General features: G+C 44.4%; 1 protein-coding gene across 3 annotated transcripts in view; it reads right to left on the bottom strand.

Moving 5' to 3' along the window:
- LOC125447838 (dyslexia-associated protein KIAA0319-like) overlaps positions 1 to 18,773 on the bottom strand; it is a 118,786-nt gene that overhangs the window by 77,821 nt on the left and 22,192 nt on the right. For all 3 annotated transcript variants that reach the window (XM_048522628.2, XM_048522617.2, XM_048522625.2), the window contains one exon: positions 17,289 to 17,481. In XM_048522628.2, the coding sequence (XP_048378585.1) occupies positions 17,289 to 17,481 (193 nt within the window). The remainder of the gene's footprint in view (positions 1 to 17,288; positions 17,482 to 18,773) is intronic.

Raw genomic sequence — 18,773 nt, 5'->3', positions numbered from 1 at the left:
GCATCTGTAGTTCCTACTATCTTTTCTGAACACTCTGCAGTTTAATACTATCCTTCGTACAACAGGGTGGCCAGAACTGTACACAGTATTCGAGAAGTGGCCTCAGCAACATCCTGTACAACTTCAACCCAACATACCGACCAAAAGTCTGAGCAATAAAGGCAAATGTGCTAAACGCCTTCTTAGCCACCTCAGATGGCAGTAGGCACCGAGAGAATGGAAAAATTGACTATTTCATTGTTTTAGGAGATGTTTATGCTTGGTAAATATGAATGATTTCTTCACATTAAGGGTGTAATTGTGCTGCACCAGAAGTCTTACTATGAAGATTATGACCTTTAATCGCACAGTGATGGTAAACATGATCTGTGACAAAAAATGCCTTTTATCCACAGCAGTGAAGAGTTGGTGAACAAATCAGAATTCAAGCTCTTAGTTTATTGCAACAAGAACAGCATGTGGCTTACATTCATATAGCACCTTTAGTATAGTGAAGATAACTGAAACAATCTTAAACAAAATTTGATACTGAGCCACAGATGTTTATACAGGCAATCAAATATTTGCTCAAAGAGAGAGGTTCTAAGGACCATTTAGAGTCATAGAGCTGTACAGCATGGAAACAGGCCCTTCAAGTCCAACTCGTTCATGCTAACCAGATATATTAAATTATTCCAGTCCCATTTGCCAGCATTTAATGCATAGTCTTCTAAAAAGTTCCTATTCAAATACCCAAGCAGGTGCCTTCTAAATGCTGTAATTCTACCAGCCTCCACCACTTCCGCTGGCAGCTCATTCCCTACATGCACCATGCTCTGTGTGAAAACATTTCTCCTCAGTCCCTTTTAAATTTTTCTCCTTCCCCTTTAGACCTCTGCCCTCCAGTTTTGGACTCCCCAAACCCAGGGAAAAGACCTTAGCTATTCACCCTATCCATGCTCCTTCATGATTTTATATACCTGTATAAAGGACCCCTCAGCCTCTGACATGAGTGGGAAAATCACTCCAGCCTATTCAGTCACTCCCTACAGCTCAAACCCTTCTACCCTGGCAACACCCTCACAAATCTTTCTTGAACCCTTTCAAGTTTCACATATCCTTCCTATAGCAAGGAGACCAGGATTGCATGCAGTACTCCAAAAGTGGCCTAACCAATATCCTGCACAGCCACATGACTCCCAATTCCTATACTCAATGCACTGACCAAGTAAGGAGGCAGAAAATCAAGGAGAAATATCGCACAGATTAGAAACTAGACATCTGAAAGTGCAACTGCCAGTGGTAAAGCAAATAACACAAGAGAGACCAGATTTGGAGAAGTACAGACATCTTGGAGGGTGTTCAGGTTAGTGAAAGAGCACATTTATTCTAAAACAAAAATGCCAAAGCCAAGGAAGATGACAAATCCAACTATTGCCCCATAACAATAATAATTTTGGAAGATAGTAGAAGTTTCACTGGATTAAGTTTGAAATATTTCATCTTCTTTCCAGTGGGGATTGTCTCATTTTAATAATAAACATAACAGGGTGAAAGATTATCTTGCTTATGCAGGAATGTAGAGTTGAGGTGAAAATCAGATCAGCTACAATCGTATTGAATGGCAAAGCATGCTCGAAAGGCCTGATCCTCGATCAAATGCTCATGAACCCATGATTTTGTTTATCAAGAAGCGTGATTGATAGATCTTTTTATTTAGCTCAGACATAGGTAAGGCTTCTAATTGGGAGTTTTACTAACTGAAAAATGCAATTTTATTTTTGAATCTGACCCATGGGGTTGTAGAACTGGAGTGACAGTGTACTCCGCCAGCCTTGGTGTACCAACAGCACCTGGACTGCAGCAGTTCAAGAAGGCAGGTTACCACCACCTTCCCAAGGGCAATGAGGGATGGGAAATAAACACTAGCTGGCCAGCAAAGCCCACATCCCACAAGAAAATTAAATAAAAACAACACTGGTGACTCTTGCAAATATTCTTGTCAGGCTATTGAGTCCACTGTTGTTACACACCTCATGCTTGCCCAGTGAAAACTCTGACTGACTACTTTCTCCATGAGTTGATTGCTGTGACAAGTGCGTGGCCAGGTGAGATGCCATGGCAAGAAGGTGAGGATAGCCCAGGAGCTGTGGATCCTGATGACTCAGCTCTTCATCGCTGTGGCTGGACTCTTCTTCCAACTCATCAAACTGGAGTTTCAATAACCGAGATTTGTTTAACCAAGTAAAATCTTCCACGATGTGAAGGAATAATGGATAAATGAGTCAGATTATGGACTGAAGTGCAATAGGAAGCAAGTGTGAGCGAATTGGAATAATCGTTAATAATTTTGGTATCAAGCAGCAGTGAGACATTTCTGAGAATAATAACAAGGCAATTGTGTTCAATGATCAACATTCACAGCAGAGTCTGTAGACTAATTAATTATTGGCTGACTGTTTCACAGAAAACATTAGTTTTCCATTAATGTTTGTTTTTAACAGACCCAAAATGCCAATGAATTATTGTCGGAATTGTGGTTTTGTAATCATAAGGTTTATTATGTACTAACATTTGATCCCTGTGGTTCTGTTCACCCTGACAAAGCTGCTTCAAACAGCTTTCACATGCAAGGAGGAACATAATTCAAGCCCATCAATTGGAGCATTGTGTCGTCGACTAGAGTGGCCGCAAAGATAAAAATTGTCATTATTTCAAAAGTGTTGGGATTTTCAGCTCCACTGGATTCTGCAACATAATGTTCGAATAGATGGACTTGAACTATGTTCCTCCTTGCATGTGAAAGCTGTTTGAAGCAGCTTTGTCAGGGTGAACAGAACACAACACAGGGATCAAATGCTAGTACATAATAAACCTTATAATTCCAAAATCGCAATACTGACAATAATTCATTGGCTTTTTGGGTGTTTTAAAAACAAACATTAATGGAAAACTTTCCATGAAGCAATCACCCAATAATTAATTAGTCCACAGACTCTGCTGTGAATGTTGATCATTGAACACAATTGCCTTGTTATTATTCTCAGAAATGTCTCACTGCTGCTTGATACCAAAATTATTAACGATTATTCCAATTCGCTCACACTTGCTTCCTATTGCACTTCAGTCCATAATCTGACTCATTTATCCATTATTCCTTCACATCGTGGAAGATTTTACTTGGTTAAACAAATCTCGGTTATTGAAACTCCAGTTTGATGAGTTGGAAGAAGAGTCCAGCCACAGCGATGAAGAGCTGAGTCATCAGGATCCACAGCTCCTGGGCTATCCTCACCTTCTTGCCATGGCATCTCACCTGGCCACGCACTTGTCACAGCAATCAACTCATGGAGAAAGTAGTCAGTCAGAGTTTTCACTGGGCAAGCATGAGGTGTGTAACAACAGTGGACTCAATAGCCTGACAAGAATATTTGCAAGAGTCACCAGTGTTGTTTTTATTTAATTTTCTTGTGGGATGTGGGCTTTGCTGGCCAGCTAGTGTTTATTTCCCATCCCTCATTGCCCTTGGGAAGGTGGTGGTAACCTGCCTTCTTGAACTGCTGCAGTCCAGGTGCTGTTGGTACACCAAGGCTGGCGGAGTACACTGTCACTCCAGTTCTACAACCCCATGGGTCAGATTCAAAAATAAAACTGCATTTTTCAGTTAGTAAAACTCCCAATTAGAAGCCTTACCTATATCAGGGTTAAATAAAAAGATCTATCAATCACGCTTCTTGATAAACAAAATCATGGGTTCATGAGCATTTGATCGAGGATCAGGCCTTTCGAGCATGCTTTGCCATTCAATACGATTGTAGCTGATCTGATTTTCACCTCAACTCTACATTCCTGCATAAGCAAGATAATCTTTCACCCTGTTATGTTTATTATTAAAATGAGACAATCCCCGCTGGAAAGAAGATGAAATATTTCAAACTTAATCCAGTGAAACTTCTATTATCTGCCAGAATTATTATGGCACAAAATCTGGACTCATCATCTTCCCTGGATTTGGCATTTTTTTTTAGACAATAAATGTGGTCTTCCAAGATGTCTGTACTCCAAATCTGGTCTCTCATGTTAATAGCTTTGCCACTGGCAGTTGTGCTTTCAGATCCCTAGTTTCTAACCTCTGAAATTCTTCTCACTTTTCCGCCTCCTTCTTTAAAATGTTCCTTGGAGCCTCTCCTATGAGCAAGTTTTGATCACCTACGTAAACATCTGTGGCTTGGTATCAAATTTTGCTTAAGATTGCTTCAGATATCCGCTCTATGTTAAAGGTGCTATACAAATGTAAACAGCATGCTGTCCATGTCGCATATAACCAAAAGCTTGTACTCTCACCTGTCCACCATCTGGATCCTCTTCACTGCAGTGGACAAAGAGGGATTTTGCCACAGATCATATTTACCACCACCGTGCAATCACAGGTCATAATCTTCACAACAAGACTCTAGTGCAGCACAATCATGCCAATAAGTGAAGATGTCTTTCATGTTTAAGCTTGACAAATATTGCCTAAAACAATGAAGTAGTTTATTTTCCCACTCAGTACTTACTGCCACCTGCAATAAAAATGAGGGAAATTTGTTAATGTCTCAAAACCATTAAATGTTGCAAGAGCCGAAGAAAGTAAATGTAATAGCTAATGCTGTTAGAATAGATGTGTTTATCTGTTCCTTGAATTGCTTTTGGGTTGTTCTCGAAAACAGGAACAGCACAAAATAACGTCTATAAAATGTCTTTCGTACCACTTCAAACAGCTGTCTTATATGAATCAAATGTGTATACAACAGTGCTACATCTATGAGGTTCCAGTCTCATTCCCTGGGGGCTGGAATCTCTGATTCAAGACTTTCCAGGCTATTCATCATATCATGACAATATCTGTCATTAACTATAAATTGAAGGAACACACTGTTTACGCTCAAAGTTATAATGTAATTCACAACTGAATATATCTGCTCCATCACAGACTGAAATCAAAGTAGTCATAAAATGAATGAAATTTGGAGGTAATATTACGTCTATGATATTACAGATCACAAGTTTTAGGAGCAGAATTCGGCTATTTAGCCTAATGAGTTTGCTCTGCTATTCAATCACAGCTGATATGCTTCTGAGCCCCATTCTCCTGCCTCCTGCAATAACCTTTGATCCCCTAACTAATTAAGAACCTACCTCTGTCTTAAATACATTCAATGACTTGCCCTCCACAGCCTCTGTAGCAATGAATTTCACAGTTTCACACTCTCTGGCTGAAGGAACTCCTCCTTGTCAGATCTAGAAAGTCATCCCTTCACTCTGTTCCCTTGGGTCCTCGTCTCTACTACTAGTGGAAACACAACCACTCTACTCAAGCCTCTCGGTATTTTGCAAGTTTCAATTAGATTCCCCCCTCATCCTTCTACACTCTATCGATTACAGGCACAGAGTTTCAATGGCTCCTCACATGACATGCCCTTCATACCCGTGACCATTGCTGTAAATTTCACCTCTAGAACAGCTCCATGGCTTTCTTAGATACGAGACCCAAAACTTCTCACAATATTCCAAATGGAGCCTGAGCAGAGCCAATTAGCTCTCTTAAAATTAATGCTTACACTGCATTTGCTTTCCCAACTGTCAGCTGAACCTGCAAGTAAACCTTAAGAGAATCCTGGAATCAGACTCCCAAAACCCTTTATGCATCAGATTTCGAAAGTCTTGCCTCATTCAGAAAATAGTCTACACTTCTATTCTTCCTACTAAAGTGCATAGCATCTCACTTTCCCACCTTGTATTCCATGTGCCATTTCTTTGCCCACTCTCTGAGCCTGTCCAAGTCCTCTGCAGCCTCCCCATCGCAACACTACCTGTCCCTCCACTTACCTTTGTGTGATCTACAAACTTAGCAATAATGCCCCCTCTGATCCTTCAGCCAGGTCATTAATTATAACATGAATAGTTGTGGTCCCTGTATAAACACCTGTGAAACTCCACTAGTCAGTGCAGGGAACAGGGCAGGGAATATCGTTGCAATATAGGAACAAAGGATTGGAGTAGGACATTCAGTCTCTTGAAAACATTTGGCCAATCAGTTAGATAAAAGTTGATCTGTAACTGAGCCTCGGTTGCCCACCTTTGATTCATATCCCGTCGTATCCTCATGCAACAAAAATCTATCCATCTCCAGCTTAACAGCTTCTGACTTCCTAATGTCTATAATCTTTTGTGCGAAGAAATGCTGTCTGATTTCACTGCTAAATGATCAGTCTCTAATTTTAAGACTGCACCCCTTGTTGCTGAATTCTCCCTCTCAGAAAAAAGTCTTTGCCCTATCAAATGGTTTTATCATTTTAAACCCCCTCAATCAGCTATACTTAAAGGAATATGAATGATATTTATGCAGCCTGTTGTCATAATTTAAACCTCTAAGCTGAGCATCATTTTGGTGAATCTGGAGTGCAACCTCTCAAGGCCATTCTGTCCCTCCTGATGTCCAAAACTGAATGCTGTACTCCAGAAGGGGTTTGACCAACCATAACATAACTTCCCATTATATTACAGTTGCTTTGTGAGACTAAAATTGCATCAAGCTTTTGATTATTTACGTACCTGCAAACAAGTTTTAAGGGACATGATTCCTTGCTCCTCCACTTGCTTCTGTATTCTGTTACCTCCTGCAAGAGAGGACCCAACAACCATCCCTTCACAATCAATGTCAATGCTGTCCCTGGATCAGAGGATAACATCAATGCACTGTCACAAGCTCTTCAAGTGACTGAATGAGCGGATTCTCAAGCTGCTGGTCTTTGGGCATAAGGGAAATGAGCTTCTGCAACGTAGCAAGATTCGGAATACAGGATCTGCTTCATTTCTCTTCCTCCCCTTTGCTAAACTGCCTCAACATTAAGACATTTGGCTTCAAAGCATGTTGCAGCTTGATGGACAAGGTGTCGCCATTAAGAACAATTTGTAGCAAGCTCTTCTCAATTATTATTGGAGATGGGCATTCTCTGACACAATTGTGACTTTCCACTTTTCAGGTTGATCCCCTGGCTTGATCGTAATGGTTGAGCTGGGAATGTGTCAGACATGGAGGTTGCAAATTGTTCTGGTGTGCAATTCTGCTGCTTTGACTGTATTGCTGTTGAAGGTCACCATTGGTAAGAAACATGATGCAGGATCAAGTGTGCCAGCTTAGCCTTCTACAGGTGTACAGAGAGATCTTGGAGTTCAAGTTTGTAGCTCCCTGAAAAGGTCACTGGACCAAAATGTTAACTCTGTTTTTCTCTTCACAGCTGCTGCCAGACCGGCTGAGCTTTTCCAGTGACATCTTCTTTTTCCTCCCCAGTAATTTATGTCCGTGCTCCCCACTTCACAAGCACAGCTTCAGATGGCGCAGCATTTTCTTTGTCTAGCACTGGCAACTTGAAAATTGAGAATTCAGCACCTTGGGGGATAAATGCTTTCCAGCCATCCAGACACAAGAGTCCAGCCTATCATGATTGGGTTTGCATTAATTTCGCTGAATTCTTCTGGAATTGCCTTCGGGAAGGACACTAGTATTTTTTTTGAAGGCCCTCCCATTGAAACTAGAGAATGCAGGGAAGATACTGCTGGTGGAACTTCTTTAATTCTCTCTTATGCACTGGTGAGGCATAGCCAGGTTTCACTGTAGTACATGAATGTATTGATGACAACCATTCGGTACACTTGGACTTTCGTTGACTTGCAGAGATCTTTGTTATCAAAAACTCAATGTTGTGGCTTAGAACATAGAACAGTACAGCACAGGAACAGGCCCTTCGGCCCATGATGTTGTGGCGAAAATGACGCCAAATTAAACTAATCCCTTCTGCCTGCCCTTAGATTATATGTCTCCATTCTTTGCATATTCATGTGTTAATCTAAAAGCCCCTTAACCTTCCTTATTGTATCTACCTCCACCACTACACCTGGCAGCGCATTCCAGATTCCTTCCACTCTGTGTAAAAACTTGACCCTCACATCTCCTTTGAACACTTCCCCTCTCGCCTTAAATACATTTCCCTTGTATTAGACATTTCAACTGTTGGAAAGAGATTCTGACTGTCAACCCTATCAATGCCTCTCATAATTTGACAGACTTCTATCAAATCTCCCCTCAGCCACCACTGGTCCAGAGAAAGCAACCCAAGATTTTCTTGTCTCTCCTTATAGCTCATACCCTCTAATCCAGGCAACATCCTGGCAAACATCTTCTACAATCTCTCCAAAACCTCCATATCCTTCCTCCATATCCAACCAGAAATGAATACAATACACAAAGTATGGCCTAACTAAAGTCCTTTAAAGCTGCAATATAACATCCCGACTCTTGAATTCAATTTCTAGGCTATTAAGGCAAACATGTCATATGCCTTCTTTACCATTCTATCTATGTGGCCCTTTCAGGAAGCTACGGACTTGAACCCCAAGATCCTTCTGAACACCTGTAGAAGGCAAAGCTGACACTTCTGATCCTGCATCATGTTTCTTACCAATGGTGACCTTCGACAGCATTACAGTCACAGCAGCAGAATTGTACACCAGCAAAATTTGCAACCTCAATGTCTGGCATATTCCCGGCTCAACCATTACCATCAAGCCAGGGAATCGACATGAAAAGGCTGAAAAGTAGGAAGTACCAATTGTGCCAAGGGATGTCCATCTCCAATAAAAGAAAATCTGACCCCTGCCTCTTGACATTCAATGGTGTTACCAGGATTTCCCAACCTAAGGGCATTGAAGGTCCACCTACAGCACATTAACTGCATCATTTGAAGAAGGCAGCTCACCACCAACTTCGCCTGGGCAACGGAGGATGGGCAATAATTGCTGGCCAGCATCCACAAATGAACATAACAAAAAAAGAAGGCTCTTCAATGTTATGTTGTTAAGAAACTTAACTGGACCAACCATGTAAGTACTGTGATGACAAGAATGTGTTAGCAGTTGAGTATTCTGTAGTGACTAATTCAGCTTCTGACTCCCTCAGTCATTCCATTATTTACAGGACAGAAGATATGAATGTGATGGTATACTTATCAGTTATCTGGATGAGTGCAGTTCCAACATTTGAGCAGCAGGACAGCCCCAGGAGAAAGCAGTCTACTTGATCAATACCTCATCCACCAGCTTAAACATTCACTTCCTCCATAACCAATACCATGACGATCACATGTACCATCTACAAGATGCAGTGCAGCATCCTGCCAACATTTCTTTGAAAGCACCTGCTGAACCAAAGTTGGCATGTGCATTTAGCAGTTAGGAAGACAAATGGCTTGTTGGCCTTAATTGTAGATGGATTAGAATACAAAAATAAGTAAACCTTGCTCCTACAACTATACAAGGTTTTGGAATGACCACACCTGGAGTGCTGCGTGCAGCTTCAGGCTCTATATTCAAGGAAGGATTCAGTGCATTGGAAGCAGTACAGAATAAAAGCACTGACCTCTGCATCGCCGAGGCCAAACGCCAACTCTCCGACACCACCTCCTACAATCCCCTCGATCATGACCCCACACCCAAGCACCAAACCATCATCTCCAACACCATTCATGACCTCATCACCTCAGGGGACCTCCCACCCACAACCTTCAACCTCATTGTTTCCCAACCCCGCACGGGCCATTTCTATCTCCTTCCCAAAATCCACAAACCTGCCTGCCGTGGTCGACCCATCGTCTCAGCCTGCTCCTGCCCCACCAAACTCATCTCCACCTATCTGGACTCCATTTTCTCCCCTTTGGTCCACGAACTCCCTACCTACGTCCGTGACACCACCCACGCCCTCCACCTCCTCCAGGACTTCCAATTCTCTGGCCCCCAACACCTCATTTTCACCATTGATGTCCAGTCCCTATACACCTGTATTCCGCATGCAGATGGCCTCAAGGCCCTCCGCTTCTTCCTGTCCCGCAGGCCCGACCAGTCCCCCTCCACCGACACCCTCATCCACCTAGCCAAACTCATCCTCACCCTCAACAACTCTTTCGATTCCTCCCACTTCCTACAGACTAAGGGGGTGGCAATGGGCACCCGCATGGGCCCCAGTTATGCCTGCCTCTTTGTAGGTTACGTGGAACAGTCCCTCTTCCGCACCTACACAGGCCCCAAACCCCACCTCTTCCTCTGTTACATTGATGACTGTATCGGCGCCGCCTCTTGCTCCCCAGAGGAGCTCGAACAGTTCATCCACTTCACCAACACCTTCCACCCCAACCTTCAGTTCACCTGGGCCATCTCCAGCACATCCCTCACCTTCCTGGACCTCTCAGTCTCCATCTCAGGCAACCAGCTTGTAACTGATATCCATTTCAAGCCCACTGACTCCCACAGCTACCTAGAATACGCCTCCTCCCACCTACCCTCCTGCAAAAATTCCATCCCCTATTCCCAATTCCTCCGCCTCCGCCGCATCTGCTCCCATGATGAGGCATTCCACTCCCGCACATCCCAGATGTCCAAGTTCTTCAAGGACCGCAACTTTCCCCCACAGTGGTCGAGAACACCCTTGACCGTGTCACCCGCAACACATCCCTCACACCCTGCCCCCGCAACAACCGCCCAAAGAGAATCCCCCTCGTTCTCACACACCACCCCACCAACCTCCAGATACAACGCATCATCCTCCGACACTTCCGCCATCTACAATCCGACCCCACCACCCAAGACATTTTTCCATCCCCACCCCTGTCTGCTTTCCGGAGAGACCACTCACTCCGTGACTCCCTTGTTCACTCCACACTGCCCTCCAACCCCACCACACCCGGCACCTTCCCCTGCAACCGCAGGAAATGCTACACTTGCCCCCACACCTCCTCCCTCACCCCTATCCCAGGCCCCAAGATGACTTTCCATATTAAGCAGAGGTTCACCTGCACATCTGCCAATGTGGTATACTGCATCCATTGTACCCGGTGTGGCTTCCTCTACATTGGGGAAACCAAGCGGAGGCTTGGGGACCGCTTTGCAGAACACCTCCGCTCAGTTCGCAATAAACAACTGCACCTCCCAGTCGCAAACCATTTCCACTCCCCCTCCCATTCTTTAGATGACATGTCCATCATGGGCCTCCTGCAGTGCCGCAATGATGCCACCCAAAGGTTGCGGGAACAGCAACTCATATTCCGCTTGGGAACCCTGCAGCCCAATGGTATCAATGTGGACTTCACCAGCTTCAAAATCTCCCCTTCCCCCACCGCATCCCAAAACCAGCCCAGCTCTTCCCCTCCACCCACTGCATCCCAAAACCAGTCCAACCTGTCTCTGCCTCCCTAACCTGTTCTTCCTCTCACCCATCCCTTCCTCCCACCCCAAGCCTCACCTCCATCTCCTACCTACTAACTTCATCCCACCTCCTTGACCTGTCCGTCTTCCCTGGACTGACCTATCCCCTCCCTACCTCCCCACCTATACTCTCCTCTCCACCTATCTTCTTTTCTCTCCATCTTCGGTCCGCCTGCCCTCTCTCCCTATTTATTCCAGTTCCCTCTCCCCATCCCCCTCTCTGATGAAGGGTCTAGGCCCGAAACGTCAGCTTTTGTGCTCCTGAGATGCTGCTGGGCCTGCTGTGTTCATCCAGCCTCACATTTCATCCTCTAGATTAGTCCCTGGAATGCAAGAATATTCCTACAATAAAAGTTGACTAAATTAGCCTACATCTTCTGGAGTTTAGAAACATGACAGGTGATCTCTTTGTAACACACAAGATTCCAAACAGGCTTGAGAGGATAGCTACAGCATTTACTTCCACTGGTTAGGGAATTTAGAACACGAAGGCACAATTTCAGGATAAATCAGCCCATCATTCAGGATTGAGATGAGAAATTGCTTCACTCGAAGTGTTGTGAACATTTGGAATTCTCTACCCAGAGGGTTTTGGATGCTCCATCATTGACTATATTTAAGGCTGGATAGACAAATTTTTGGTCTCTCAAGGAATCATGGAGTGGTTGTGAAAGTGGAATTGAAGTCTCCCAAGATCAGCCACAATCATGCTGAATAGCAGAGAAGGTCAACTGCTAATTCTTGCTCCAATCTCATGTTTTTGTGTTCAATGACCTCGAGCACCTAGACAAACAAGCAGGTGCTCCAGTTCAAAAACAAAGTTGCTGGAAAAGCTCAGTAGGTCTGGCAGCATCTGTGGAGGAGAAAACAGAGGTAACATCTCGGGTCCGGTGACCCTTCCTCAGAACTGATGGTGGCTGGGAAAACGTCAGTTTATATGCAGACAATAGGGAGGTGGGTGGGGTAGGGAGGAAAGGATAGGATAGAGTACAAAGAGAGAGAAAAATAGTTGGACAGACAAAGGAGTTGCTAGCAATCAGGCTGGGAGGGTGAATAGTTGTTGATGGGGACTGTTCATGACTAACAACGGGGGTGTGTAGTGGCAGGCTATGTGGTAACAAGGCCTGGTGTGTGGGCTGGGGGCAAGGGACATGGGAGAGTTTAGGCCTTAAAATTATTGAACTCAATATCGAGTCCGGAAAGCTGTAAAGTCCCCAAGCAGAGAATGAGGTGTTGCTCCTCCAGCTTGCATTGGGCTTCACTGGAACACTTCAGCAAGCCAGAGACAGAGATATTGGCCAGGGTGCAGGGTGGTGCGTTAAAGTGGCAGGCAATGGGTAATTCAGGGTCTTTTTTGCGAGCAGAATGTAGATCATATGCGAAGCAGTCGCCAAGTCTATGCTCCGATTACTCTGGTTTCCTCCCACAGCCACAAGATGTGCAGGTTAGGTGGACTGGCCATGATAAATTGTCAATAGTGTCCAGGGATGTGCAGGCTAGGTGAATTGGCATGGGAAATGCAGGGTCCCAGGGATTCGATGTTGGGGGGGTGGTGGAGCTGGGACTGAATCTGGGTGGAATGCTCTTTCCAGAGCTGGTGTGGAGCCAAGTGGCCCGTTTCCACACTGTAAGGATTCTAAGGTGCCCCTCTATTCTGCTCCATTTCAGACACTATCCAAACCTTGAAACATATCTCCATTTCTTCACCATTGCAGGATGAAAATCTTGGAACTCCCCAAACCCCCCAGCACAGAGTATACCTGTACCAAAAGAACAACAGCAGGTCAAGAAGGCAGCTCACCATAATATTCTCAAGAATAGTTATAGTGGACAATAAATGTTGGCCTTACCAGCAACGTCCCAGTGCAAAGAATGAAGAAAAGAATTGTTCATGTTTCAAGTACGCTCAAGTGCTGCACACTATTGGCTGTCAAGCATTGTGGGACAGCCTGTAGGGGGCAGAACAGTGGTTCAGTGGTTAGCACTGCAGTCTCACAGCCTCTGGGACCCAGGTTCGATTCCAGCCTTAGGCAACTGTCTGTGTGGAGTTTGCATCCTTCAGAGGGTCAATATAGACACATTGGGATGAATGGCCTGCTTCCACACTGTAAGGATTCTATGCAATTGTCAAAGGTATAATGCAAATGCAAGTTTGTTTTCTTTAAATCATTAGAATTACATTTGAAAATCTCAAGTGTTGGCAAGACTGCTTTGAATGCAGAAGGCGGCAGCTCAATTTATCACAACTACAATCACCTAGGCAACATTAATGTAAAGAATCTAGGGTGTCTTAGTCTGCAGGGCACAAGAAAAAGCAAAGCATAAAAGCACAAAACACAATCAGATGATTGATAATGGGAACTGCAGATGCTGGAGAATCCAAGATAATGAAATGTGAGGCTGGATGAACACAGCAGGCCCAGCAGCATCTCAGGAGCACAAAAGCTGACGTTTCGGGCCTAGACCCTTCATCAGAGAGGGGGATGGGGGGAGGGAACTGGAATAAATAGGGAGAGAGGGGGAGGCGGACCGAAGATGGAGAGAAAAGAAGATAGGTGGAGAGAGTGTAGGTGGGGAGGTAGGGAGGGGATAGGTCAGTACAGGGAAGACGGACAGGTCAAGGAGGTGGGATGAGGTTAGTAGGTAGGAGATGGAGGTGCGGCTTGGGGTGGGAAGAAGGGATGGGTGAGAGGAAGAACAGGTTAGGGAGGCAGAGACAGGTTGGACTGGTTTTGGGATGCAGTGGGTGGGGGGGAAGAGCTGGGCTGGTTGTGTGGTGCAGTGGGGGGAGGGGACGAACTGGGCTGGTTTTGGGATGCGGTGGGGGAAGGGGAGATTTTGAAGCTGGCGAAGTCCACATTGATACCATTGGGCTGCAGGGTTCCCAAGCAGAATATGAGTTGCTGTTCCTGCAACCTTCGGATGGCATCATTGTGGCACTGCAGGAGGCCCATGATGGATATGACTCCCTTGTTCGCTCCACACTCCCCTCCAACCCCACCACACCCGGCACCTTCCCCTGCAACCGCAGGAAATGCTACACCTGCCCCCACACTTCCTCCCTCACCCCTATCCCAGGCCCCAAGATGACTTTCCATATTAAGCAGAGGTTCACCTGCACATCTGCCAATGTGGTATACTGCATCCATTGTACCCGGTGTGGCTTCCTCTACATTGGGGAAACCAAGCGGAGGCTTGGGGGCCGCTTTGCAGAACACCTCTGCTCAGTTCGCAATAAACAACTGCACCTCCCAGTCGCAAACCATTTCCACTCCCCCTCCCATTCTTTAGATGACATGTCCATCGTGGGCCTCCTGCAGTGCCACAATGATGCCACCCGAAGGTTGCAGGAACAGCAACTCAGATTCTGCTTGGGAACCCTGCAGCCCAATGGTATCAATGTGGACTTCACCAGCTTCAAAATCTCCCCTTCCCCCATCGCATCCCAAAACCAGTCCAGTTCGTTCCCTCCTCCCACTGCACCACACAACCAGCCCAGCTCTTCCCCTCCACCCACTGCATCCCAAAACCAGTCCAACCTGTCTCTGCCTCCCTAACCTGTTCTTCCTCTCACCCATCCCTTCCTCCCACCCCAAGCCTCACCTCCATCTCCTACCTACTAACCTCATCCCACCTCCTTGACCTGTCCGTCTTCCCTGGGCTGACCTATCCCCTCCCTACCTCCCCACCTATACTCTCCTCTCCACCTATCTTCTTTTCTCTCCATCTTCGGTCCGCCTCCCCCTCTCTCCCTATTTATTCCAGTTCCCTCACCCCATCCCCCTCTCTGATGAAGGGTCTAGGCCCGAAACGTCAGCTTTTGTGCTCCTGAGATGCTGCTGGGCCTGCTGTGTTCATCCAGCCTCACATTTTATTGACATTGAGGAATATGTCTGAGCAACTGTAAAATGGTTGTTTACGTTTTCTTTCTTTACAACACTTATGCAGTATACAGACCTACATAAATGTCAATATGACTCAATGTTATTATATTCACCTCTGGCTCAGAGAAACATAGGTTCATCCTGACTACAGAGATATCAGTACATAATCTGAGGGGTCAGTTGGCAACCAGAGGAAATGCACAGCTTTAAAGATAATTGCCAAAAGAACAGAGGAAGATGGAGAAGTTCTCTTTGTGTAAATACAGTGACTTCTCATATTCTGGAATGTCTCAAAGGGCTGATGGGAACAGATTTCTGGTAACATTTGAAAGAAAATCTGGAACAAAATTTTTGGAGGACTATGGGGAAAAAGAGCATTTGGCTAATTGAAGAGCACTTCTGAAGTGTCAGCCCAACTACAATGGAGCATACAGGTTTCTTAAGTGCTTTACAATTCTATGAGCCTTTGCTAGCACGTTGGTGACATATTAAGGGAATGCTGCACTGCTGCAGGTGCCACTGTTCAAAAGACATGTTAAGTCCAAAGCCTATCTATTTGTTCAGGTGGATGTAATAGATTGCATGACAGTGTGCAAACAGCAGGTGAATAGTTCCAATGTCCTAACCAACATATCTAAGCTGACTCTTCAAAATACAATGTGCAATATATTTAGAAGCAGTGTAAGGTGCAAGCTTTACATAATGCAGCTTGCATGTTAAATAACATGTATTAGCAGCAAGGAGACAGAGATCCCTGATGGCTACATCAGGATGAAACCTTTCCTTTTGGGAGTGGGATATACATTTGCTTTTAACCAGTGAACTAATCAGAAATGGTGGCACTATAGGCACCATGAAACAGAATGCAGGTTTAATATTAGCCAGACATAACGTTCATTTAAAAGATACTGAGTGGGTAGACAAGACAAACAAGCACTAAATTATCATAGCCTTCTTTCATTTACTGTTCTCCCATCACACTATAGAAATTTCACTTCATTGTGTCAAGAGTAGAAGAACAGAGAAAGGAGGTCAACCATCTCTTGTCAGATCCTGATAAGTTGGGTCTTCTCCCAGGACGGGAGGATTTACAGCAGCAGCCAAATCCACAGAAAGCTTCCTCAAATGAACAGACTTTATTTGCCTTCAGAATATGACAATATCAGCTAATTTTCCCCCCAAAGTGTCCTTAACAGATGGACCAATTAGCCAGAGCTCCACCTGAACAACAAAACATCATGATCACCCGAGATCCTGAAAAGTTGTGTGCTATACTAGTAATCATCTGCTAGTACCAAGAACCATTTCTGAACTGAGCTATTCTAACTGGGGCCAGGAGAAAGGTGGGAGGCAGGGAGCTGGAGGAGGCAGGAAAAAGAGGCAAATGGAAAAAAGTTAGGTGGAAGGTAGGAGTGAATGCACGGCAAAATGAATGATGCTACAAGGCAAAAAAGAGTTTGTTTCTGTCCATCATTGTTTCCTTCAATTCAGATTTTTCATGTTCAAGGTTTTCCTTTTCACCAAAATCAATTTTCAAATTTCAGACAACATTCAAATTAGCTTCACTTCCACGGGTAATGCCATTTGTTCCCTTCAAACCAGTACAGAAGGTTTGGAGGATATTTAACTGAGGTGCTCAAAATTATGAAGTGTTTCAATAAGTAGAAAGGGAAAACCAGTTTCTATTGACAGCAGGGTCAGTAACCAGACAACACAGATTGAAGATAACTGGCAGCTGAACCAAAGGGAGAGCAATGCTAAATAATGAGATGTCATTATCCGGAATTAGTGGCCTGAAAATGATGGAGGCAGAGTCAATATCAACCTTCAAAATAAAACTGTATAAATACGCAAAAGGGAAATATTTAACCTCAGATAATGAACAAGGAAGAGAATTACACGAATTGAATGGCTGTTTCAAAGAACAAGCACAGGAAATGTAGTCAGAATCATCAACTTCTGTGCCGTAAATTCTATGAACTCTGCAGCCTGTTGTTGGCTTCCCACTATTCTCCTGACCACATGTCCAATAGCTGGTTATAATTCCATTAAAACCAATGGCAATACAAACATGACATTAGAACAGCAGTTCATCCTTTCAGCTGAAATACAAAAACAGCATAGTACCTTGTTGCGTAGCGACTGTTAATGTCTCTGTGGGAGTGGGCTGTGAAGTCAGTGAACTCTCAGCACTGGGAGTTATCATTTGGATGCCTTCTCCAGATTTCTGCCGGTGTGCAAACACAGAGCTGCTTCCTTCTGGGATCAGTGTTGCAGTCAGTGTTTCAACATGTGATGAATTTGATGGAAATACGTATTCCTGGCAAAGGCAGGGAAAAGTGCAATTACTTGCTGAGAAACACAGCATCCTTTATCATGCATTCTGAAAGAACAAAGGTAAAATGTAGAGGCCAGCTTTTGTAGATGAGTACTAACTAGTGAATTACTTGCCCATTTTTCTCTAGGATTGATCTACCATGGTGTACCTTGTAACATTGTATGTCAGCACTCTATAGCAAGAACATTTTTATGTTACATGTTTTGGTTTGTATGGGCGGATGCTATTCAGGTACTCCCTAATCTATGTGGCAGTGACAAACAATGTGTCTTGGAACAGAAATGTCTGAAAATAAATATGTGCCATGTTTTGCTACCCAAAATGCTGCAGACTCTCTCTTTCTTTTTAAATACTTCCAATTTGCCTCTCCCCACAGCAGAGAAAAATTCCTTGCCATGGTCAAAAGTTGTATCTGCCTTGACTGTGCTGTTACATGCCTCTTTCCTTTCCTCAGCTGCCCTGCAGCATTCACCATTATTAACTATACCATCCTTTCCCAATCCATGGCTTGGTGAGGCAACCTTATTTCCATCTGTTTGAACCCAGCTAGCACACCTTCAGCAACATCATCCTTTCCCTCACTGCATCGACTTCACATATTTATTGGTCGTGACCAAGCCTGCAGCTCTAGTACTCTGTTGAGGCTTCCACACAATCAGATTGTTTGGTTTTCAGACATGAGACATTGTGTATGTCACAAATTTCTCTATCCTAAAATCTGGCATAGAAGCCAGTATCTTTAACTCCTGCAACTGATTCCTATCCCCTTCTATGTCACTCAATATGAACTTGTAGTTTTTCCCATCTGACTACATATCATTTGTAGCATAAGAGCCCCTATTGCCACCCATAGGACATGGCCCATTTCCATTCTCATGCTTTTCACACACTGGTAAGATACTTCGATTATTTTTCAGATACTACTATTTCTAAGAATTCCTTGATGACTCTCATCCACTCCACCTATTAATCTCATCTCTGATCAAAAGGTCGACAATCACATTCTAAATTGGACCATAAGAAATAGGCACAGGAGTTGGCTGTTCAGCCCCTCAAATCTGCTCCACTATTCAATAGGATCATGGCTGATCCAATGTTCCTCACGTTCCCTTTCCTGGTTTTTCTCCATAATCCTTGATTCCCTACTGATCAACTGGCTTCACTCTTTACATGCATCTTCAATGACAAGTTCTGCCACCCTGTTTCCAAATGAATCAAATTCAAAACCGTTGTCTACCAATTCCACCATGGCATTTCCTCATCCTAAACCTCTC

The sequence above is a fragment of the Stegostoma tigrinum genome, chromosome 2 (assembly GCF_030684315.1).
Source record: "Stegostoma tigrinum isolate sSteTig4 chromosome 2, sSteTig4.hap1, whole genome shotgun sequence".
In the NCBI taxonomy this organism is placed as follows: domain Eukaryota; kingdom Metazoa; phylum Chordata; class Chondrichthyes; order Orectolobiformes; family Stegostomatidae; genus Stegostoma; species Stegostoma tigrinum.
This window is presented reverse-complemented; position numbering and strand designations above follow the sequence as displayed.